The sequence below is a fragment of the Coenobita brevimanus genome, chromosome 26 (genome assembly GCF_032717465.1).
Source record: "Coenobita brevimanus isolate Jiangsu-jjx chromosome 26, ASM3271746v2, whole genome shotgun sequence".
Taxonomy (NCBI): domain Eukaryota; kingdom Metazoa; phylum Arthropoda; class Malacostraca; order Decapoda; family Coenobitidae; genus Coenobita; species Coenobita brevimanus.
This window is the reverse complement of record NC_136979.1, coordinates 21,984,362-22,009,458: the sequence shown is the minus strand read 5'-3', so window position 1 is coordinate 22,009,458 and position 25,097 is coordinate 21,984,362. Positions and strand designations below refer to the sequence as shown.

The 25,097-nt window shown below is 41.8% G+C and overlaps 1 protein-coding gene across 1 annotated transcript in view; it reads right to left on the bottom strand.

The window, feature by feature from the left end:
- The window catches only part of LOC145393987 (solute carrier family 49 member 4 homolog), a 103,803-nt gene that overhangs the window by 8,411 nt on the left and 70,295 nt on the right, over positions 1 to 25,097 (bottom strand). Inside the window, exon 8 of the mRNA XM_080267959.1 lies at positions 15,413 to 15,595. Coding sequence (XP_080124085.1) covers positions 15,413 to 15,595 — 183 coding nt within the window. The remainder of the gene's footprint in view (positions 1 to 15,412; positions 15,596 to 25,097) is intronic.

Here is a 25,097-nt window from a genome sequence, read left to right as displayed (position 1 = left end):
TTAAGGTCTGAAAAAAATTCATGATAAGTTAGTATATGCTGACTTAAATGGGTTTAACATGCTACGGTAGTGATATAGAGCAAATCAGAAGGCTTGGTGGATACCAGGGAGCAACAGGGACAGGAAAGCCGAGACCCATTTAGTGACTCTGAGAGGATCCTTAAAGGAAAGAATAATGAGAAACTTGTTCAAGTTGATGGAAAAGTTGGAGTGACACACATGACTATGGACGAGATGAAAAAAGATAAGGAGCTTAGAGAAGAGGCAGAAAAGCTGAATACGGAGGAGGAGGATTCGGGAAACTACTACGTGATCAGAGGAAGCCCGTGGAACCTTACATACTGAAGGTAAAGAGAAGGGAAACACTGAATACAACAAGAACAGCAGCGATGGAGTAGGAGCGAGCGAGTTAAGTTGTGACAGTACTAAAGATTTTATACATAGTGTTAATGACTTGAAAATATTTAGTAATGTTGATGTGTTCAATATTGACAAGATCAGTGAGTTAAGGATTAGGTTGAGCGAGGACCAGACATCTCCAAAAGTGATAGCAGTGCAAGAGGTCAAACCAAAACATTGTCGGTATGAAAGAGATATAGTTGAGTATAGGACTGAAGGATATGAAATATTTGGAAAATATCTGGCAAATTCGGAAGACGGAAGAGGACTGCTGCTGTACATTAAAAAAGGAACTCAGTATGATATTGCAGTGTTTGACAAGGAAGCCATAGAATATTCTGTATAGTAACGAAGATTAAAGGTAAAAGCGATGTTATATTGTTCGTGTCTATTTACAGAAGTCCAAACTGTGACTTTAGAAATAATGAGAAGATGTTGGAACTATTACAAGAAATTAGTGAATACAATACAAGGCAAAAAGTGATTGTCGGAGATTTAAATTTGCCTAACGTAAGATGGGAAACCTTAACATGCAAATCTGGTGATGATAACCTTAGCCAAAGTTTTATTGAAAAAGTCCGAGACTGTTATTTTATACATCATTTATCAGATAAACAGATTTAAAGGTGCTACTACAGGAAATGCATTGGATTTGTTTGTTACGGATGATGATATACTAGTGAGTAATATTAAGGTCATGAGTCCATTAGGCAAGAGCGACCATGGATGTGTGAAACTCAAATGTGACATTGAACCACAGGAAAAGAAGTGCAAAAGGCTTGTCTATTTATGTGAAAAGGCAGACTTTAAGAAATTATGCAGGATGCTATCAATAAATTGGAATGGGTATTTGGATACCCAGGATATGGGAGAAATATGGGACAGATTTAACAAGAAATTACAAGAGGCAATCAATGAGTGTATTCCTCAAAGCATCGTACACACCAAGATACAAAGTCGCGCAACATTGTCTCTGGACTGTCTCACATCTGTCTCAGAAAAATCTAAATATGTCTCGCAAAAGTCGCTAGACACTGTCTCTGGGTCATGTACACACCGAGATACTTTATCCAGCAAAAGTCGCACGACAATATCACTAGACTGTTGCGAGACTGTCTCAGGAAAATCTAAATCTGTCGCTGGACAGTCGTGCGACAGTCCAGAGACAAGATTTCGGCTGAGTCTTGTCTCCCACTAGATATGGGAGACAATATAAAAGTTGCTCGGTGCGGAGGGATTTGGCAGTGGATGACGGAGTTTTTTTTTTTTTTTTTCATTTATTTTTAAAGTTCGCATTTAAAAATGCACACCTTCTGCCATGAGGCGTCAGTATTCACATATTTTAACATTACTTATGCATAACAGTTGTACATACATTGAATAATTATATGTATATGGTTCAATCCTAAATAATTATGGAGTTGAGAGGCGGAAGAGAGAGTTATATGTAGAAAGAAAGAGAGAGGTGAAAAGATTAGTAAGAGAGAGTAAGAAGAGAGTGGATGAGGAATTTGGAAGGAACTTGAGTGTAAAGTGGAGGGACTGTAAGAAAATGTTCTGGAAAGAGGTGAAAAGAGTAATACAGGGTGGAAGTGAAGTTAGCAGGGGAGTGAAAAATAAAAATGGTAGATTACTAGTGGATAAGGGAGAAAAAGTGAGCAGATGGAGAGAACACTTTAAGGAATTGTTGAACATAGACGATGGAAGTAATGCGAATGTAAGTGGCTGGGGAATGAGTGGGAGAAGGAGGGAGGTGAGAAGACAGGAAGAAATCAGTAGAACAGAAGTTGTGGAAACAATGAAGAAAGTTAAATTGGAGAAAATCCCAGGAATTGATGGAGTGTGTGGTGAAATGCTGAAGCATGGGGGAGAGATAGTAGTAGAATGGATGTTGAAAATGTGCAGATTGGCCTGGGAGGAAGGCAGAGTCCCTGAGGATAGGAAGTCAGGTATAATTATTCCCTTGTACAAAGGAAAAGGGGAAAAAGAAGTGTGTGGTAATCATAGGGGCATCTGTCTTCTTAGTATAATAGGAAAAGTGTATGGTAGGATACTTATTGACAGAGATAGAGAAAGAACAGAGGAATTAGTTGGAGAAGAACAGGGAGACTTTAGGAAGGGAAGAAGTTGTGTAGATCAGATATTCATTCTTAGATCTTTAGTGGAAAAGTTTCTAGACAAGGGAAAGAAGTTGTATGCAGCTTTCATGGATTTGGAGAAAGCATATGACAGGTTGGATAGACAAGGATTGTGGAAAGTATTTAAAATATATGGAGTAGATGGGAAGTTGTTGAATGCTGTGAACAGTATGTATGATGGTGCTAAGGCTGCAGTGCGTGTGGATGGTGAACTGAGTGAATTTTTCTCTTTGAAGGTTGGGTTGAAACAGGGATGTGTCATGTCTCCATGGTTGTTCAATCTGTACATGGATGGGGGAATAAAAGAGGTACAAGGTAGAGTAGTGGATGTTGGAGTGGCCCTGGTGAGAGAGGGTAGTGTTTGGAAACTCCCTGTACTGTTGTTTGCAGATGATACTGTGTTGTTGAGTGAAGACAAAGGAGAGCTGCAAGGCTTGGTAGATGAGTTTGGGAGAGTGTGTAAGATACGGAATCTAAAGGTGAATGTAGGGAAGAGTAAAGTGATGGTCTTTGAGAGAGGTGAAGTCAGTGAATGTACAGCGAGGTTGGATGGTGAGGAATTGGAAAATGTGAGTATGTTTAAGTACTTGGGTAGTGTGATGAGTAAGGATGGAGGTTTAGAGGGTGAAGTGCTTGAAAGGGTACATGCTCCTCTCAAGTAATTCATTTCCACTGCTCTCACTCTTGACTTGTTCCCCTCTAGCAAGGTCCATGCCTCGCTTCCATAATTCAGGGTAGAGATCACAATACTATCATGCAGTGACTTCTCAACTTCCATACTCACCTCCCTATTTCTTATCACTGCATTCAGTGAACCAACAACCTTCCTTCCCTGCTGTGCCCTTTCAAGCACTTCATTCCCCAAAGTTCCATCCTTAATTTATCACACGACCCAAGTACTTGAATGCACTCACATTCTCCATATCCTCATCATCGAACCTCACTGTACATTCTGTGATTTCATTCCTCTCAAACAAGATAACTTTACTCTTGTTTACATTAACTTTCAGATTCCTCTTCCTACACACTGTCCCAAATTCATTCACCAAACCTTGCAACTCCCATTCATCTTCACTCAATAATACTGTATCATCAGCAAACAGCAACACCAGAATCTTCCATATCGCACCCTCATTCATTAGAGCTACCCCCACATCCACTGCCCTACCTTGCACCTCCTTTACAACCCCATCCATGTATATATTAAACAGCCAAGGAGACATCACACATCCCTGTTTCAGTCCCACATTTAGATATAAAAAAAACTTACTCAGCCCACCATCCACTCGCACCGTAGCCCTAGCTCCTTCGTACATGCTGTTCTCAGCACTCAACAATTTCACCTCCACTCCATATATTCTTAATACCTTCCGCATACCTTGCCTATCTATTCTGTCATAAGCTTTCTCCAAGTCCATGAAAGCATACACTTTCCTTCCCTTCTCTAGATACTTCTCCACTAAACATCTTAGAACAAATATCTGCTCTACACACCCTTTTCCCTTCCTAAATGCCCCCTGTTCTTCTCCAAATAGCTCCTCTGTTGTATGCCTAACCCTATCAATGAGTATTCTACCATATATTTTTCTAGTCACATTAAGAAGGCAAATACCCCTATGGTTACCATATACTTCTCTCTCCCCTTTTCCTTTCTATAAAGGAACAATTATACCTGATTTCCAGTCCCCTGGAACCCTTCCCTCTTCCCAAGCAAATCTACACAACTTCCATATCCATTACACAAAAATCTCACCCCCATACTTCAGCATTTCACCACACACTGCATCAATTCCTGGGGCCTATCCCATCTTGATCTTCTTCATTGCTTCTACTACTTCCGCCCTACTGATCTCTTCCTCCCTCCTCCCATGTCATCTCCTCCCAGCCATTCCCCTACCACTTATACTCCTACTGCTTTCACTTTCTACATTCAACAAATCCTCAAAGTGCTCCTTCCATCTTCTCAGTTTCTCTCTCTTCTCCACCAGCAATCTATTATGCCCATCTTTCACTCCCCTACTATTTCCCCTTTCACACTGTCTTACTTTCTTTACCTCTTTCCAAAACAATTTTTTACTCCCCCTCCATTTTACACTCTGGTTCCTCCCAAATTCTTCTTCCATTTTCTTCTTACAATCTCTTCACCTCCCTTCTTCTGCTCACATATACCTCTCTCTTCTCTCTCTCATTTTCTCCCCTACCTCTACTCAATAGCCATTCACTATATGCCTTCTTCTTTTGTTTCACAGCTCGTTTCACCTCATCATTCCACCATGCCGTCCCTTGCACACCCCTACATCTCCTCCTCACTCCACAAACCACCTCACACGCTGCACCTATCTCTTCCATGAATATCTTACATACATCTTCCACCCCTTCCATCTGCTCTAACTCATACCTTCCCAATCTTTCTTCTACTATGCTCTTATACTCTGCCATTTTCCCATTATCTTACAACTTCTTCACTCTTCTCACAGGGGCTGTTTCCTCCTGTCTTCCCCTTCGTTTCTTCACCTATTTTCTTTGCAACTTTACCTTGGCCATCACTAAGTGATGGTCCGAGATTCCATTCCCCCACCCTCTCCACGCTCTTGCATCCAACACTTGTCTTCTCATTTGCTCATCCACACACACGTAATCTATCATTGCCTTTCATTCAACAAGTTCACCGTCCACCCTTCTCATGACTCTCCATGTATATCTGTGGATCATCTTATGCCGAAAGAAGGTGTTGGCTATTGCCAACCCCTTACCAGCACAGATGTCCACCAGAGCACTATCATTCCCATCTACTTCAGCTGGCACACCCCACTGACCAACCACTCCATCCACTCGTACTTTCCCAACTTTGCCATTCATGTCTCCAATCAAAAACACTCTCTCACTCCTCTCAAACTTGTCCATACATGCTTCTACACTTGCCCAAAACTCATCTTTCAATCTTGCCACTCTGTCCTCTGTCGGCGCATACGCACATACAATCTCCCAACCTTGTATACCTACTTTCATCCTCACCCATACAATCCTTGCACCCACTGTTCCATACTCTCTTATATTCTCCTTCCATTTCTTGCTTATAATCAGACATACTCCCTCTCTTGCCCTCTCATTCCCATTAACTCCCGCAAATATTCCTAAACCGTATTCCCATTCTCTCACCCTTTCACCTTATCATTTAGTTTCAGTCAATGTACATACATCAACTCATGCATCTCCAAGCACCTGAACAATCTCTCTCTCCTTCACTTCATCAATCACTCCTCTCACATTCCATGTCCCCACCCATAGAAAGTCCATTGTTCGTTCTTTAGTCGTCACCGTATGGTCCGTCGAGGTCTGAGACACTTTATTTGCTTGTTTAGTTAGTTCTTTTGACGGGGTGGGGCACTAACCCACCACCAACCTTTTTAGTCGCCTCATACGACAAGCAGGGATACTGGGGGAGTAATCTTGAAATCTCCCTATCCCCAGGGGGTAGAGATATAGACATGCCTGATAATGAGTTTCAGATATCTCTACTTATAGGGAACATTGTACCTGATGCCTATGCTCCTTTCAAAGTTACAACTGGTCCTAGGAGCAGTCCACATCAGATAAAAGGTTGCTAGGATGGGTTATAATTATGGAACATGATCAGAGGAAAAGGATTGGGTGGCTTGTCTGTAAACAAGGTTGATGTCTATCTATATACCTAGGCTGCTTCCCTCAAAGAAAGGTTGATGTACTAGCTGTAAATGAACAAGAAGAGTGAAAACGATTAGACTTTATGATAAGAGATTCCACTAACATGAACTTCCCTGAAAAGATTATTGATGATGAGAAAAAGTCTTCCCGGGAAGATATTGTTTTTCAAAAGAAAACTACTGACTCTCTGAAACTCAAAGATGGTCATTATGAAATTGCTTTGCCATTTCGCAGTGATGTTAGAATGCCCAGCAATTATGATTATGCACTGAAAATATTAAGTAGCATAGATTTGAAATTCACTAGGGATCCCATGTATGCCGCAGATCATGTTCATTTCATGGAGAAGTTATTGGCTAAGAACTATATTGAAAAGGTCCCAGATCAAGAAGTTGAGAGAGATGATGGAAGGGTGTGTTACAGTCCACATCATGGGGTTTATCATCCAAAAAAGCCTGACAGTATTAGGGTGGTATTTGATTGTAGTGCTGTGTACGCGGGAATCCCCCTTAATAATCTTCTACTGCAAGAGCCAAGCCTGACTACTAACCTAACTGATGTACTGATGAGGTTCAGACAAGAAAATATTGCTATTATGAGTGATGTTGAAGCTGTTTTATCAAGTTAGGGTACCAAGAGAGGATTGTGACTCTGCGGTTTCTCTGGTGGCCAGGTGACTGTTGTAGAGAACCAACACCGTACAGAATGCTAGTTCATATATTTGGTGCTGTATCATCCCAGCTCGTGCAAACCTTGCATTAAAACAAACAGCGATTGATAACAAAGAAATATTTGGAGACCAAGTATGTAGGTGTATAGAGAAGAATTTCTATGTAGCTGATTTTCTCAAGTTTGTACCTTGCGCAGAGGAAGCCGTAGACTTAATCGAGAAGATAAGTGCACTGTGTAAGAAAGATGGATGCAATCTTAAGGACTGAGAAATCAATGATGGAGAAGTAATAGGTTCCATATCACCTCATAAAAGGGCAAAGGAGCTGAAGGAAATGGACTTAAATAGGGAAAGCCTGCCAACAGAGAGAGCCTTAGGTATTGTGTGGACAGTAGATGATGACTCATTTAGTTTTAATTAAATGTACATAATGTTTTGGCGACAAGGAGTAGAATCTTGTCTAGTTAGTTCTCTGTATGATCTCTTGGCTCTTCTAGCTCCATTCACATTACCAGCTAAAATAATTTTGCAACAGTTATGTAACAAAGAAATTGGATGGGATGAGGACATAACTGACACTGAACTACATAGCTGGAATAGGTGGGTATAAAATCTTTTGTTATTAGAGAATATCCACATTAAGTGGTGTTTGAAGCCCTGTGATATGAACCCAGCAACATGCCAGATTCATAACTTTGCTGATGCAAATGAAAGGGAATATGTAGTTGCTACTTATTTAAGCTTCGAAGATGATAAAGGTAACATACACTGCGGCTTAGTTATGGGCAAATGTAGAGTTGCTTCCATAAAAAAGATTACAATACCCAGATTGGAACTGGCAGCAGCAACACTAGCTGTATGTATTGGCTATATATATACTGTCCAGTAAAAGTGAGCATCCTATCACCAACACATTTTACTGGACAGACAGTACAGCAGTACTGAACTATATCCACACTGAATACACATGATTTCAAGTATATGTTGCTAACCGTCTTTAGTGATAATTTATGAAGGTTCATCTGTTGCCCAATGGAATTATATAGAATGCAAGACAAACTCAGCTGATGTAGCATCTCGGGGATTCCTTTTGGATGCAGAAAGTGACAAAATATTTCAGTGGTTGAATGATCCAGGCTTCTTATGGCCCATGCATAAATGGCCTCATAATTAGAATTTAAGTTTCGGCAACTTGAGCAGTAATAATGCTGATGTTAAGAATACGGTATATTTTGTGGTCACTGAGGATGATCGGTGTCACATGGATAGCATCCTGTTTCGCTTTTCAAGCTGGACAAAGTTCTATCTATCTATCTATCTATTGCCAGACGCCTCAATCCTGTTCGGGGTGGCCACAAACAAATCGCCTCCACGTCGCCCTGTCCCCCGCCATTTCACTGCCCCTCTCCCAACTCACACCCCTCTCTCTCATATACCTCTCTACTCCATCCCTCCATCTCATCCTCGGCCTCCTCCTCCCTCTTCCCCCCTCCACCTCACCCACATACACTCTCTTCGTCAGTCTTTCACCCTCCATCCTCTTCACATGGCAAAACTACCTCAGTGTATTCCTCCTAACGCTTCCTATCACATCCACATCCACACCACAACGCTCCTTCATATCCTCATTCGTCAGCCTGTCTCTCCATGTGACTCCACAGGCTCCTCTTAAATAACTCATTACCACTGCTCTCACTCTTGACTTGTGTCCCTCCAACAACGTCCAAGCTTCACTTCCATACGTTAGAGTTGTTATCACAATACTGTCATGTAGTAGCTTTTTCACTTCCATGCTCACTTCCCTGCTTCTTATCACTGCTTTCAAGGAACCAGCAACCTTTCTTCCCTGCTGTACCCTTTCAAGCACTTCACCCTCCAAACCTCCATCCTTACTCATCACACTACCCAAGTACTTAAACGTACTCACATTTTCCAATTCCTCACCATCCAACCTCGCTATACATTCACTGACTTCACCTCTCTCAAAGACCATCACTTTACTCTTCCCTACATTCGCCTTTAGATTCCGTTTCTTACACACTCTCCCAAACTCATCCACCAAGCCTTGCAGCTCTCCTTCGTCTTCACTCAACAACACAGTATCATCTGCAAACAACAGTTCAGGAAGTTTCCAAACACTACCCTCTCTCACCAGGGCCACTCCAACATCCACTACCCTACCTTGTACCTCTTTTATAACCCCGTCCATGTACAGATTAAACAACCATGGAGACATGACACATCCCTGTTTCAACCCAATCTTCAAAGAGAAAAATTCACTCAGTTCACCATCCACACGCACTACAGCCTTAGCACCATCATACATACTCTTTACAGCATTCAACAACTTCCCATCTACTCACTATACAGGTATTCTTAATACTTTCCACAATCCTTGTCTATCCACCCTATCATATGCTTTCTCCAAATCCATGAAAGCCGCATACAACTTCTTTCCCTTCTGTAGAAACTTTTCCACTAAAGATCTAAGAATGAATATCTGCTCTACACAACCTCTTCCCTTCCCAAAGCCTCCCTGTTCTTCTCCATCTAATTCCTCTCTTCTTTCTCTAACTCTGTCAATAAGTATCCTACCATACACTTTTCCTATTATACTAAGAAGACAAATGCCCCTATGATTACCACACACTTCTTTTTCCCCTTTTCCTTTGTACAAGGGAATAATTATACCTGACTTCCAATCCTCCGGGACTCTGCCTTCCTCCCAGGCCAATCTGCACATTTTCAACATCCATTCTACTACTATCTCTCCCCCATGCTTCAGCATTTCACCACACACTCCATCAATTCCTGGGATTTTCCCCAATTTAACTTTCTTCATTGCTTCCACAACTTCTATCATTCTGATTTCTTCCTGTCTTCTCACCTCCCTCCTTCTCCCACCCATTCCCCAGCCACTTATACTCGCATTACTTCCATGCTGTATGTTCAACAATTCCTTAAAGTGTTCTCTCCATCTGCTCACTTTTTCTCCCTTCTCCACTAGTAATCTACCATTTTTATCTTTCACTCCCCTGCTAACTTCACTTCCTCCCTGTCTTACTCTTTTCACCTCTTTCCAGAACATTTTCTTACAGTCCCTCCACTTTACACTCAAGTTCCTTCCAAATTCCTCATCAGCTCTCTTCTTACTCTCTCTTACTAATCCTTTCACCTCTCTCTTTCTTTCTACATATAACTCTCTCTTCTGCCTCTCAACTTCTTCCACGCCCCTATTTCTCATCCATTCATTGTATGCTTTCTTCTTTCGTGCCACAGCCTGTCTCACCTCTTCATTTCACCACGCTGTTCCTTGTACACCGCTACATCTTCTCTTCATCCCACACACCACAACACATGCTGCACATATTTCTTCTGTGAATATCCTGCACACACCTTCCACGTCCCCCATCTGCTCCAATTCATATTTGCCCAATCGTTCCTCCACGTCTCTCTTATACTCTGCCTTTTTCTCATCCTCTTGTAACTTTTCCACTCTCCTTACAAATACTCCTTCTTCCTGTCCTTCCCTTCTTCTATTTCTCCATCTTAAATGGATTTTGATTCTGGCCACCTCCAAGTAGTGGTCAGAAAGTCCACTCCCCCAACCTCTATAAGCTCTTGCATCCATTACACATTTTCGCATCCTTTTATCCACACACACATAATCAATCATTGCCTTCCTTTCATTCAGTTCACCACCCACCCTTCTCATCACTCGCCAAGTATACCTGTGGATCATTTTGTGCCTGAAGAGGGTACTTGCTATCACCAACCCCCTCCCAGCACAAATGTCCACTAACGCACTGCCATTCTCATCTGTCTCAGCAGGCACACCCCACTCACCAACTATTTCATCCACCTTCACATTCCCTACTTTACCATTCATATCATCGATCAAAAACACTCTCTCATTCCTTCCAAACTTTTCCATGCACACTTTCACATTTGTCCAGAACTCTTCTCTCACCTTGCTTGCACGATCTTGCGTTGACACATACACACACACAATCGCCCACATTTGTATTCGAACTTTCAATCTTACCGACACAATCCTTGACCCAAGTGATCCATACTCTCTTCCATCTTTTACTCACAACTATACATACTCCTTCATTTGCCCTCTCATTCTCACCTAATCCTGCACATATACCCCATCCATACTCTCATTCTCTCACACTCTCACTTCTCCATTTAGTTTCAGTTGTTCCGCATACATCAACTTTCGCACCCTCAAGCACCTGGACAATCTTTCTCTCTTTTACCTCATCATTCGCTCTCCTTACATTCCATGTTCCGATTGCCGTGTCCTTTGTCCGGTCCTTGGTCGTAATCTTTTGGTCAGTCCTTGTCCGAGGCTTATTGTTTGTCTTTTTAGTTAGTCGTTTTCCGGGGAGGGGCACTAACCCTCCGCCAACCCTTTTAGTCGCCTTTTACGACAAGCAGGGATACTGGGGGAGTATTCTTGAAAAAAAAAAAAAAAAAAAAAACCTAGCCCAAGGGGGGACGATGTTAAAGAATGTAGTTGGATAGGACATTCTAGGATGCAAAATCATGAAAAATCTAACTGCTCTGAGGCAAGATCATACTGCTGTTAAACCTGTGAGAAAGGAACTGTCTATAATTTTTTTGAAAGATGCAGAAGACGCAATCATTAAGTATGTGCAAAAGAAACATTTTGCGGAAGTAAATGTCTGAATACAGTTAATTCAGATGAACTTTCTCAAAGTAAGTACTCTGTAACAAAGAACCCCTTGCATAAGCTTGATCCAATTATAGTTCATCACGTGCTTAGAGTTGAAGGAAGACTTAATCGCTCTACCTTGTCGTAAGAAGCCAAGCACCCTGTCATTTTGCCGAAAGATTCACCAGTTTCCAAACTAATTATTCAAGAGTGTCATAAGAAGGTTTATCGTCAGGGAAAAAACGCAATGCTTGCCTTCCTAAGACAGAAATATTGGATATTTGGAGCTAGTGGGATTGTAAAGATCGTTACTTCCTAATGTATAATCTGTCGTAAATATGGTACTCAGAGATGTGCGCAAAAGGTGGCTGATTTACCAGAGGAAAGAGTAACACCAGAGGAGCCTCCTTTCACTCGAGTGGGTATGGATTAATTTGGTCCAATTGAGGTAAAGAGAAGAAGAGGTATTATGAAAAGATATGGTGTGATTTTCACTTGCCTAGCATCTAGAACAGTTCATTTGGAGTAGCTTTCTCTTTGGACACAAGCTCATGTATAAACTGTATTCGAAGATTCATAGCCCATAGAGGTTGTGAAGTTCATAAGATTGGACAATGGAACTAATATGGTAGATGCGGAAAAAGAGCTGAGAAAAGAATTTAAAAAATGAAAGCTGATCATTTGCATAATAAGTTGCTTAATGAAGGCATTCAGTGGGAATTCAATCCCCCAGCATCTTCTCATTTTGGAGGAACATGGGAAAGATTGATAAGGTCTGTCAGGAAGATTCTATACTCTTTGTTTATGGAACGTCTGGTTAATTTTGAAAATGAAGCTTTACAGACCTTCCTTTGTGAGGTAAAAGCCTTTTTTTTTTTATATGGGGAAGAAGGAACCAAAGGCCACTAGCCCCCAATAACTATTCCCTCTAAGAGAAAAACAAAATACAAGAGAGAGCCAGATTCAAGATCCGATCATTTCGAGATGCCTGGACACACTGCGTTTGAAAGACTGGAGATCGTAGGAAGCAAGAAATGCAGACAGAGGGAGACAGTTCCAGAGTTGACCTGTTGCAAAAATGAAGGACTGGGAGTAACTGTAAACTCTTGCATTAAAGAGTTGGACACAAAAGGGATGAGAGTTTGCTGCTAGACGGGTGTTACGCGCCCGTAGTAGAGGTGGAGGAATACATGCAGACAGGTCAGAGGAGCAGTGACCACTGAAGTAGCGACAGAAAAGAGATAAAGATGCAACAGTGCGGCGAAGAGACAGAGACTGAAGGGAGTCAGTAAGAGGAGGAGAGTTAATGAGACGAAGCCTTTGACTCCACCCTATTGAGGTGGGGAACCACCCCACACATGAGAGTTGTACTCCACACAGGGGAGGATAAAACCCCTGTATAGAGTCAACAATTGTGAAGGGGGAAATAAGGAACGGAGTTGGCTTAGCACATCTAATCTCTTGGAAGCAGATTGTACAAGAGATGTTATATAATCTTTCCAAGACAAGTCCAGAGAAAATGAAATCCCAAGCATGTTCAAGGATGATGCAGGATTGAGCTGAATATTATTAAACATTAGTGGGGACACCTGTGGAAGATTTTGTCGGGTTGATAGGCGTAAGAACTGAGTCTTTGATGCATGAAAAACAACAAGATTATTTTTACCCCACTCAGAGATACGAACCAAGTCAGACATTAGGTGTGCCATAGACTCATCCCTTGTTTGTTGAAGTAACTGCTGAGATGGAAGTTGAGGAAACCGAATGGAAAGGTGAAGGGTGGAATCATCAGTGTACGAGCGGATAGGGTTAGATGTACAGTTCAGATCATAGTTAAATAAAAGAGAGCTGATGATAGGACAGACCCCTGAAAAACACCACTGTTGATAGATCTAGGAGAAAAGCGATGGCCGTCAACAACAGCAGCTATAGGACGACCAGAAAGGAAACTATAGATGGAGGCACAGATGGAAGGATAGAAACCATAAGAGGGCAGTTTGGAAATTAAAGATTTATGCCAGACTCGATCGAAAACCTTTGAGATGTCAAGTGCAATGGCAAAGCTTTCGCCAAAGTCCCGAAAGGAGGATGACCAGGAGTCTGAAAGGTAGGTGAGAAGATTGCCTGTGGAGCGTCCCTGATGGAATCCATATTGGCGATCAGAAAGAAGGTTGTGATAGGAAAGATGTTTTAAAAATTTTCTATTAAGAATTGACTCGAAAACTTTCGAGATACAGGATGTTAAAGGAACTGGACAATAGTTAGAGGGCTGGGAATGGTCACCCTTCTTTGGGACTGGCTGAATGAGAGCAAACTTTCAGCAAGAAGGGAAGGTACAAGTTGAGAGACAAAGGCGAAAGAGTTTGCCTAGGCAGGGTGTAAGCACAGAAGCACAGTTCTTGAGAACAACTGGAGGGACTCCATCAGGCCCATATGCCTTGTTAGTACTGAAGCCTGTGATGGCAGAAAATAAATCAGCTGAAGAAATTTTAATGTCAGCCATGAGGAAGTCAGAGAGGGGAAGTGATCGAGGAACAGGACCGGAATCGTCTAAGGTGGAATTGGAGGAGAAAGTCTGGGCGAATAATAATCATCGGCCGGTCACAGCTTCCCATGTTGATTCTAATGATCTTGAAGCTCTGACTCCAAACCATTTATTAATGTTACGTTGTGGAGAAAATCCTCTTCGGAGACTTTAAGGATGATGGATATTCAACTGATGTCAGTGGAGAAGAAAGACTGCCATGACATATCAGCAAGGTAATTTCTGAATCCATCCCAGTCTGCCCTATTAAAGTGCCATCTGCTCACCCTAACAGCTTCAGAACGGGGAGGTTTGAGAGAACTAATTAATGAGGCTTCGATGAGAATGTGATCGGAGGATCTAAGTGGTGACAGTACTTCTGTATTCATGTTGATTATTTATCAGGAATAGATCTAAGTGACAGACACTACGGTCAGGATTATCTGGTATTCTGGTTGGTTGGTTTACCAACTGCGTGAGAATAATCAATTCTGCAAACAACTCGCACTGTACAGCAGCATCGTCAGTCCAGACAGAATGGAGCAATCACTCTAAATTATGAACGTTGAAATTACCCAAATCGGTTTGCCAAGTGTAGATATGGAGTCAAATACCCTGGGTTCTGAAGAAGCATTGGAGGTGCTATAAACTACACAGCTTTATTTGGTAATATTTAGATAATTTTGATTATGTAATGAATAATCATAATTAGCTGAGGTGAAGTTCAAAACAGTGTCAACTGCAAATTTAGATTTGATATGACGACACATGCCACCACTGTTACAGAAATTTTTTGAGGAGATGGTAACCAGGAAATCAAAATGGGGATATTTCTGTACAGGGAGAGATTTGGGGTTCTTAGAGGAACTGGGATAGAGGGGATATTGACCGGAGAAAAAAGCGAAAGGAATTTAAACTGAAACCAAGACCTCGGATGTTAGTGAAATATAAGGCAGAGCCTGCACTTCTTTGCTGGCGAGCAGGAACAGTGTTTGCAACAGCCGCTGTCGGCAAAGTCGCTTGATATCAACAAGGAAGACCATGTGAAGCCAGCCTTACCCTTCCGGTGGTGGCAATCCGAGATACCACTGGATTTGCTAACATTAATGCAGCGGCCATTGCTAAGAGGGGATGGAAATAGGTGTGATATCTAATGTGCAGGTAGTGTGGTGTAGACAACTGATGGTAGAGGTATTTTGAGAGTATGCTGGCCGACTTTTTGTGTTAATGATGGCAATGGAAATATTCAGCAATGGGAGATGGTCAGGAACAGGTCCTCAGGGCTGGTGAAAAACTCTTCTTTACTCACTCACCAACATCAGGAATATTAAAGATAAGGAGAAAGAGGAAGCTCGTAATGTTGTCAGCCGCTGTAATGATGCCTGCCACCAGGATCTCAGGAACGGGGTAAGCAAAATCCATGCCCACTTCGAAGAAGAGGGGTATGGATGCGTAGTTGAAGGAGATGGCCCCCACCACTGACACATAGACCTGCCCTGTGGGACCAGATTGGAATGATTAGAACCTTATTCTTGTGAGCTTAAACAGTTATTCATCGTTTCTTCCTTATTGATTTATTTTGCTAAAGAAAAATACTCGCCTGTAGGTCAATCATTTCTTTTCATTACTGACATAATATCCTTAGAAAACATATCACATATGTCAGTACTGACATTCTGTACGCAGAAGTGGAATCGTACAAGGAAAATGTGTTAAAGAGCCTGCTTACCTGACACAAATATTGCCGTTAGACATCTAAACTGGCAGTGACGGATGAATCTGTAGCTATGATTAACCTCTTACAACCTTTGGCATTTATTATTATATTCTGCTTTATACTGCCAGACGATTTTAATCAGTCTGGGAGAGGAATTTTGTACTGAAGAGGTATAAAAAATAAAAAGAGCTGTATCTAACCCATCCATTATGAACACGTACCGGTACAATAATTCTAGATAGGGAGCGTCAAGGCGCTTTTCTATGATGTGGTGTGGATGGCGATTTTGTGTGAAGCGGTGTGATAGGGTGGAATGGTGTGCTGTACTGTGTGGGGTGGTGCAGTGTGGTGTGATGTGGTATGGCTCTGCTAAAGTTTACAGGAGTGAAGTACCTCATTTCCGAAAAATGTTAGTGAAAGACAGTCGTATAAGAGACGCTCCTAGAGAAGATCTTTCAGCTAAAAATCCTTAAGCTTAATGAAGTCACCTGGAGACACCAAGAATAATTCATTAAAAGCGTCAGTCAGTAGGGTACAAGATGCTAAGGAATACCTACGATCTGTGCTGATGACAATACTCCACAAAGCATTTTGACGAAAGGTGAAATTAATTCTCCCTTCTGTACATTAAAATAAAAACATTTACTGTATATCCAGGCAAAGTTGAAAATTATACTTCCGGTTGGAAGGACGACATTCATAAGATGTGATGCATTTAGAAAATTCTGATTCATTGTACCTGTGTGTATTTTTAGTTACTGCTCGATCGATTGTAGTATCGTCCACAAAAGTCTCTTCCGCCAACCAAAGAACAAAATACCTTTACATCTTTCCAACAGTCTGCAGCTTAGTGAGTCCAATAGTAATCATTTGAATCTTAAACCACAAAGCATCTGTAAGAAATGCATATAGCTGTGTAATGGGATGAAAATTAGGTGATTTAGTTTCTCATTACGGATGCTTGGTGGAAGGAACTTTTGTGTACGATAGTACATCAGCTTATCTTAATTGAGTAAGAACAATGAGAGTTACTGAAATATTGTCCAAGGGTGGAAAAGCTTGCATGGTGAGTGACTGAGCACGTACTATTTTTTGTCGATGTGCCCACCATCCAATCACTTGATTTAGTCCTGCCTTCAATTGACCACAATCAGTGACAAGCAGAATCGTTTCCTGTGGCCCATGAAACCCATGTATCCAACAGCTAGTTCCCTGTTGGTTTAATGGGCGACGGTGTTCCAGCTGTATGTGATCCATTCAGGTTTAAACCTAAGAACTGGATGAGGTATGCTGCACCCACTGCCACTCAGGGAATGCGAATGGTCACTCGCCTTAGCCTGTGGAGTAACTAATGACCCGACGCAGAAAACCCCCCAGTGTGTAAATATGAAATGAAGGTTTGTTTGGCACTGCCTATCTGTGACTCGCTCCCCAACTGTATCTTTTTTACCTTAATTTGGCTTAAAATGGCAGACTGTCCGTCCTGAATACTGAGTTGTATTAACACTAGGATACGATGGTGGTTAAGAATTGCTATGGAAAAGATGGGGAGCCGTAGTAATGCTCTTTTCTGCAAATGAGTTTCGTGAAATAAGCTGCAAAAGGAGAAAAATCTTGGCCAGGTTAATGTGAAAGGACTATAGCACAGCTGCATTTGCGGTCCGCACTGCATGTGTAAATATTTGGTCTGAGTAGCCAAGCCTGTGCTCCGAAGTCTCGCTGTCTGTGACATGGCATGAAGGGTGTAATGTTGGTGTGCAGGTGAATTATTCCATGCCCTTCCTTTCAGAAAATTAAACATAAATAAATAAATAAATAAAGGAAGGAAGGAAGGAAGGAAGACACTGCTGTTCTATCTTTCTATATATTCCCAGACGCCTTAATCCCGTAAGAGATGGCTAGAAACAAATCGCCTCCATGTCGCCCTGTTCCCTGCCATTTCACTGCCCTGCTCGCAACCCGCACCCCCCTCTATCATACACCTCTCCACTCCATCCCTTCATCTCATCCTTGGCCTCCCCCTCCCTTTCTCCTCCCCCTCCACTTCACTCACATACACTCTCCTCGTTAGTCTCTTACTCTTCATCCTCTTCATATGGCCAAACCACGTCAATGTATTTCTCCTAATGCTTTCTATCACATCCACATCCACGCCGTAACGCTCCTTCGCTTCCGCATTTGTCAGTCTCTCTCTCCATGTGACTCCTCACGTTCCTCTCAAATATCTCATTTCCACTGCTTTCACTCTTGACTTGTGTCCCTCCAACAAGGTCCAAGCTCCACTTCCATACGTTAGAGTTGGTATCACAATACAGTCATGCAGCCACTTTTTTTTTTTTTTTATTATTTCCATGCTCACTCCTCTGTTTCTTATGACTACTTTCAAAGAACCTGCAACCTTTCTTCCTTGTTGTACCCTTTCTAGCACTTCACCCTCTAAACTTCCATCCTTACTCGCTACCCAAGTACTTAAACGCTTTCGCATTTTCCATTGCTCAGCATCCAGCCTCACTGTACATGCTGTGACTTCATTTCTCTCGAAGACCATAACTTTACTCTTCCCTACATTCGTCTTTAGAGTCCGTTTCTTACACACTCTTCCAAACTCATTCACCAAGCCTTCGTCTTCGCTTAACAACACAGTATCATCTGCAAACAACAGTACAGGGAGTTTCCAAACATTGCCCTCTCTCATTAGGGCCGCTTCAACATCCATTGCCCTACCTTCCATCTTTTTCATAACCCCATACATATACAGATTGAACAACCAGGGAGAAATGACACATCCCTGTTTCAGTCAAACCTTCATATAGAAAAATTCACTCAGTTCACTGTCCACACGCACTGCAGTCTTAGCACCCTCAAACATACTCTTCACGGTATTCAGCAACTTCCCATTTACTCCATAGTTTCTTAACACCTTCCACATTCTTTGTCTATCCATTCTGTATTATGTCTTCTTCAAATCCATGACTGCCTCATTTAACTTTTTTCCCTTTTCTAAAACTTTTCCACTTAAAACCTAAGAATGAATATCTGATCTACACAATCTTTTCTCTTCCTAAAACCTCCCTGTTCTTCTCCAACTAATTCCTCTGTTATTTCCCTACCTCTGTCAATAAGTATCCTACCATACACTTTTACATTAAGAAGACAAATGCCCCTATGATTACCACACACTTCTTTTTCCCTTTTTCCTTTGTACAGAGAAATAATTATACGTACTTTCCATCCTCCGGGATTCTACCTTCCTCCCAGGCTAATCTGCACATGCTCCACATCCATTCTACTACTGTCTCTTCATTCCTGGTTCAGCATTTCACCACACCCTCCAGCAATCCCTTGGTCTTTTCCCATTTTGACTTTCTTCATTGCTTCCACAGCTTCCATCCTAACGATTTCTTCCTCTTTTCTCATCCCTCCTTCTCCCGGTCATTCCTCAGCCACTTATACTCGCATTTCTTTCATTCTCTGTGTTCAACGATTCCTGAAATTGCTCTCTCCATCTAACCAGTTTTTCTCCCTTCTCCAGTAACAAACTACCACTTTTATCTTTCATTCCCCGAGTAACTTCTTTATCACCCTGTCTAACTCTCTTTACCTCTTTCTAGAACTTTTTATTACATCCCCTTCAGTCTACACTCATCCACTCTTCTCTTACTCTCTCTTACTAATCTTTTCACTTCTCTCTTCCCCCGTACATATAACTCTTTCTTCAGTCTCTCAACTTCCTCCACGCCCCTGTTCCTCATCCACTCACTATATGCTTTCTTCTTTTGTGCCACAGCCTGTCTCACCTCTTCATTCCACAATGTTGTTCCTTGCACCCCATTTCGTCTTCTCTTCACCTTACACACCACCTCACATGCTGCACAGATTTCTTCTTTGAATATCTTGCACACACCTTCCACGTCCCTCATCTGCTCCAAATTATAATTACCCAATTGCCAATCCACTTCTTTCTTATATTCTGCCTTTCTTCCGTCCTTTTGCAACCTTTCTACTCTCCTCCTGTCATTCCCTTCCTTTATTCCTCCATTTCATTTGAACCTTGACTTTCACCACTACCAAGAAGTGGCCAGAAAGTTCACTCCCCAAACCTCTATGTGCCCTAGCATCCATTACACAGCTTCGTATTCTATCATCCACACACAAATAATCAATCATTGCCTTCCGTTCATTCAGTTCATCACCCACCCTTCTCATCACTTGCCATGCATACCTCTGGATTATTTTGTGTCTAAAGAGAGTATTGGCTATCACCAACCCCTCCCTGCACAAATGTCCAATAGAGCACTGCCATTCTCATCCACCTATGCATGCACACCCCACTCACCAACTACTCTATCCACCTTCACATTCCCTACTTTTTCATTCATATTTCCAATAAAAAACACTCTCTCATTCCTTTCGAACATTTCCATCCATGCTTCAACATTTGTCCAGAGCTCTTCTTTCACTCTACTTGCACGATCATGCGTTGGTGCATACATACACACAATCTTCCACATTTGTAGTCCAACTTTCAGCCTTACCCATACAATCCTTGAGCCAAGTGCTCTATACTCTCTTATATTCTCATTCTCTCTCTCTTCCACACAACAATACACACTCCTTTTTTTGCCCTTTCATTTTCACCCACTCCCGCGCATATACCCCATTCATGCTTCCATTCTCTCACATTCTCATCTCACCATTTAGTCTTGGTTATTCCACATACATCCATTTTTGCGCCCTCAAGCACCTGGACAATCTCTCTGTCTTTCACCTCATCCTTCGCATCCCTTACATTCCATGTCGAAAGCCGTACCATGTTCTTTGTTCGGTCCTTAATCGTCGCCTGTTCGTCATTCCTGGTCCAAGGCTTCTTGTTCGTATTTTTAGTTAGCTGTTTTCCTGGGAGGGGCATTAACGCTCCGCCAACCCACTTGTCACGTAGGGAATACGTGTTGGTTGACTATAAGTTTGCCACCCAGCGCTGTCAATGATTTCCTGCTTTACAGGAAATCATTTGGCTTGCCGCTCAATGTAGTGCTCCACTAAAACAGAATGCCTCTACATGAAGTGTGTAGTAGATGGGCGACCCCACCTACCACAAAACTGCTGGTACTGGTTGAAAATTCGTGAGTCAGGTTAGCTGAATGGCTGGATGTTAAGAATTGTTATATTTAATGACAGAATTAGGTTAGTTTACTCTTGGCTTTTGAAACGTGAATGGTTACCATGAGTTTATTGGGTATAATATGTGTCTTCTGGAATCAGTTTCAGAGTTCTTTCTGTATAAATGGGTGTGGCAGCTTCATTATGGTATTGCTGAAAGTTTTTATTACATTTTAACTAGCCTTCCATTAAGTAAATTAAATTTCTGCTTTATCAGAATGTACTCTTTAGCTGTACAGTTATGATCGTCTAAATATGTAAGGAATTGTGATGCATTGATAAACCGTTTTACCTTCTATCTTTTTGGTCATGAACAAATACAAGCACTCACTTTGTTTGCTGTAGAGTGAGTTTCAACAGACCAAAAGGCGTCAGTGCTTTGGTGTAACAGATTCCCTGCAGTTAAACGGCGTGTGATCCTTCGCTCCCGTTTCATTGTTCTTTTGAAGTTTCTGATATACTATTATGTTCTTTGTCTTAGTATGACTTCATTATTCTTCAACCGGCTGTACCTGTTGTGCATAGCTGTTTTAATAATAGTTTTATCATCATAAATGGTTTTCAGGCTTGTCGTGTGTTTGCACAGCTTCTGCAAACAATATTTAAAGTATGCTTATATTCTACCTTAGAAATCGCAATGAACATTCACGACCCGCGGTCAATCAAACGGTGGCAGCAGTACACACGGGTTTCTTGGTTTTGCTGAGAATGAGTCCGCTGAATATAGACAGGTTGCTGGTTCATTTCCATAACACAGGAAATAAAAGGGAAGCTATTTTGCTTGTACGTCACAGTTCTAGAAACTTCTTGACCTTACCACATACAAACTCTAAGATCCATTTTTTTAAACAGCTGAATATGTTTTTGATGTACATATCTGAGTCTTTTGCAACATCTGCTATTGGTGTCTTTAGCATATCATGACATTAATCCTCTACATAGTCAGTCTCATCTTCATCTCACAAGCATTAAACAGTACCCGCATTTTTTTCCCCTCACCCTTAGTCGCTAAAGCATCAACTGTAAAAATGTGTAATTTCTTACCTACTTCATTTAGTAGATTTTATTTCATCTTTCCTGTCTCCAATAGATTCTATTTACCTTAGGGAAGACTTACTGAACTGGAAGATGGTAAATGTTGCCTACATTAGTTTCATTATTACAAGCTGTCTCCCCTAAGTTAAATAAAATCGTCTATTTGGAAGAATAAACCAATAGGAACATCGATGGCGGTTGAGTTTACCACTTTGCCCGGTGCCCCCTCCCTCTGTCTGTGTCTGTCTGTCTGTCTGTCTGTCTCTCTCTCTCTCTCTCTCTCTCTCTCTCTCTCTCTCTCTCTCTCTCTCTCTCTCTCTCTTAAAGGCTCATGGGTCAGTATGTTAACCCGAATTCAGATCAGTCAGAAAATCAGGTAACAAATTAGTTAAGGTTCTTTCACCTTGATTTGACGCAGACTTTTTTCTTTTATAGTTTGTTTCACGTGGCTCGGTGCCTGGTTACCTATTCAGTAGTCGACCTTCGTAATTAACGTTATATACTAGTTTCAATCAACTGTTACAACTGAGCATTCTAAAGGGAAACATGGCAGTTTTAGGCCAAGCTGACTCACTAGCAACCAAAATTCCTGTGTGTAGGATTATGCTGGAAGGGAGCTTAGCTTATTGTTCTCCGCCTATCCACCCATAGTAGCGAAGCTCATAGGTCTGAACCCTGAGATTCTCTTTCTATTAGATTTTGAAATTACCTACTTCCGTTCTTGTTGAAGGACCATAAGCACCAATGGATTAAAGCGACAAGAATATAGTATATTTTACAGTTGTGTCTGACATGCAGGTTCAGTCCAGATTTTAAATGTGTTGTTATGGTTAGAGTAACTGCTGAATGCTGATGGGACTGAACATCTGGTCCTAATCCCCTTTAATATTAATACTTTTCAAGGATGAGGAGATAATAGCAGTGTCCTATTTGCACACTTTATGAAATTAAATGTGTGTGTGTGTGTGTGTGTGTGTGTGTGTGTGTGTGTGTGTGTGTGTGTGTGTGTGTGTGTGTGTGTGTGTGTGTGTGTGTGTGTGTGTGTGTGTGTGTGTGTGTGTGTGTGTGTGCGCGCGTGTGTGTACAACAGTGCGACGAAGAGACAGGCTGAAGGTAGCCAGTAGGAGTAGGAGTGTTAATGAGACGAAAAGCAATTGACTCCACCATATTGAGAAGAGCTGTATGTGGGGAGTCTCCCCACACATGAGAGTTGTGCTCCACACAGGGGGGAATAAAACCCGTGTATAAAGTCAACAACCGTGCAGGAGTAAAGAAGGTATGGAATCCGCTTAGCACACCTAATCTCTTGGAAGCAGATTTTACAAGAGATGTAATATGATCTTTCCAAGATAAATACCGAGAGAATGAACCCCCAAGTATGTTAATGATGATTCAGGACTGAGCTGGATATTATTACACATTAGTGGAGTAGACTGTAGAACTAGTCAAGCAGGGCAGTACTTCCAAGGTGAATGGAAAGCTGATGACAAGGAGAGCTGGAGCTCCCGTTTCATCAGCCCTCGGGACTAGTTCCTGACCATCCCCCTTTGCTGAACGTTTTCAGTGTTTCAGTTACCAGAAAGTAGGCCAGCATGCTCTCCAACACAAGTCTCTCTAACTGTCAACATCAGCCTACATGCACAGTACACCACACTACACTACCTTTTCAAAATTAAGGAAAAATAGCATACTATAACCATGCCTCGGAGTCCCCGGGGGGGGGGGGAAACAAAATTCCTCCACCATCAGCCCATCTCCCAGTGATGACTCAACATGCCTGGAACCACTGTCTGACTCACTTCTTCATTTCTGCAACATTCACGGCCTTTCCTCTAACTTTTTCTCTGTTGAACACCACCTCTCCTCCTATAAACCTTTCTTTCACTTCTTAACAGAGACTCAGCTGTCTGAGGCAACTGACAGCTGATCCTTTTCTGTATCCTCTTACTTTCTCTATACTCATATCAAAGCCAAAGGTGGCTGTTGTGTATATGTATGCAACGACCTATCATGCTCTCGTGTTCCTGAACTTAATTCTTCTGAATTCTCTACTCTCTGGCTTCGGCTGTCCTGTCATTCTCTGACTAAATATATCTGCAGTGTTTACGTATCTCCTTATTCTACTGACTATCATATATTCTTCAACTATCTTACTTCTACGATGGAACACATTCTATCAATTTCTCCTTTCTCCGAAATTTCCATTCTAGGAGATTTCAATGTTCACCACCACCTTTGGCTCTCCTCTCCTTTCACTGATCCACCTGGTGAACAAGCCTACATCTTTTCTATTAACCCGTCACGTCCCGAGGTTTTCCGCACCTCCGACATCCCCCAGTCCCGAGGTATTTTCGATTTTTTTTTTTTTTGGCTAAAACCTTCGCTTTTGGTGAGAAACATCGAAAATTCATAGAGAAATCGCTCACCTGAGGTTTAAAGTGCCCAATCCAGGTAGGAGTTCCTCCTTACCTGAGTGGGTTTTCTAACATGCTGGCACCAAAGAAAACGAGTTCTATGGGAGGGTAACTATTTCATCCACTCATAAACGGTATTTATTTATTTACTTGGTACGAATGTATATGTAGTATGACAGTATATTGGTTTTCAAGCAGTAATAAAGGCATTATAAGCATTGTTTCACTCACTAACTAATCACCATACCTGACCTATTTTTGCCACACTACCTGATCATTATTTCTGGCTGTTTCTTCTTCTAATGCTATGTAAACATTGTCCTCCACATTGTCATCGATTGGGGAATCACTCTGGCCCTGAATAACTTTACTAGCCAGGTCACTGGTAACAGGTCCTTTGCCAAGACAATGGCGTGAGGGGGGGAGGGGGGAGGTTATGCAGTGTAAGGCATTGTCCCTGCTTGGTATCTTGTACAGGAATAGAGGAAGGTGTCCGGTGTATACATACGAAAAATCACGTGCGAAAATTGAAAATTGTGCAAATTAGGTACATTGCAATTGCACGACGTACTGGTACGTCGCCGGGACTGGCAAATGCAAATCGTGGTGACGTACCCATACGTCGTCGGGACGGGGCGGGTTAATGACCTAGAGCAGCTTGTACAGCATCCT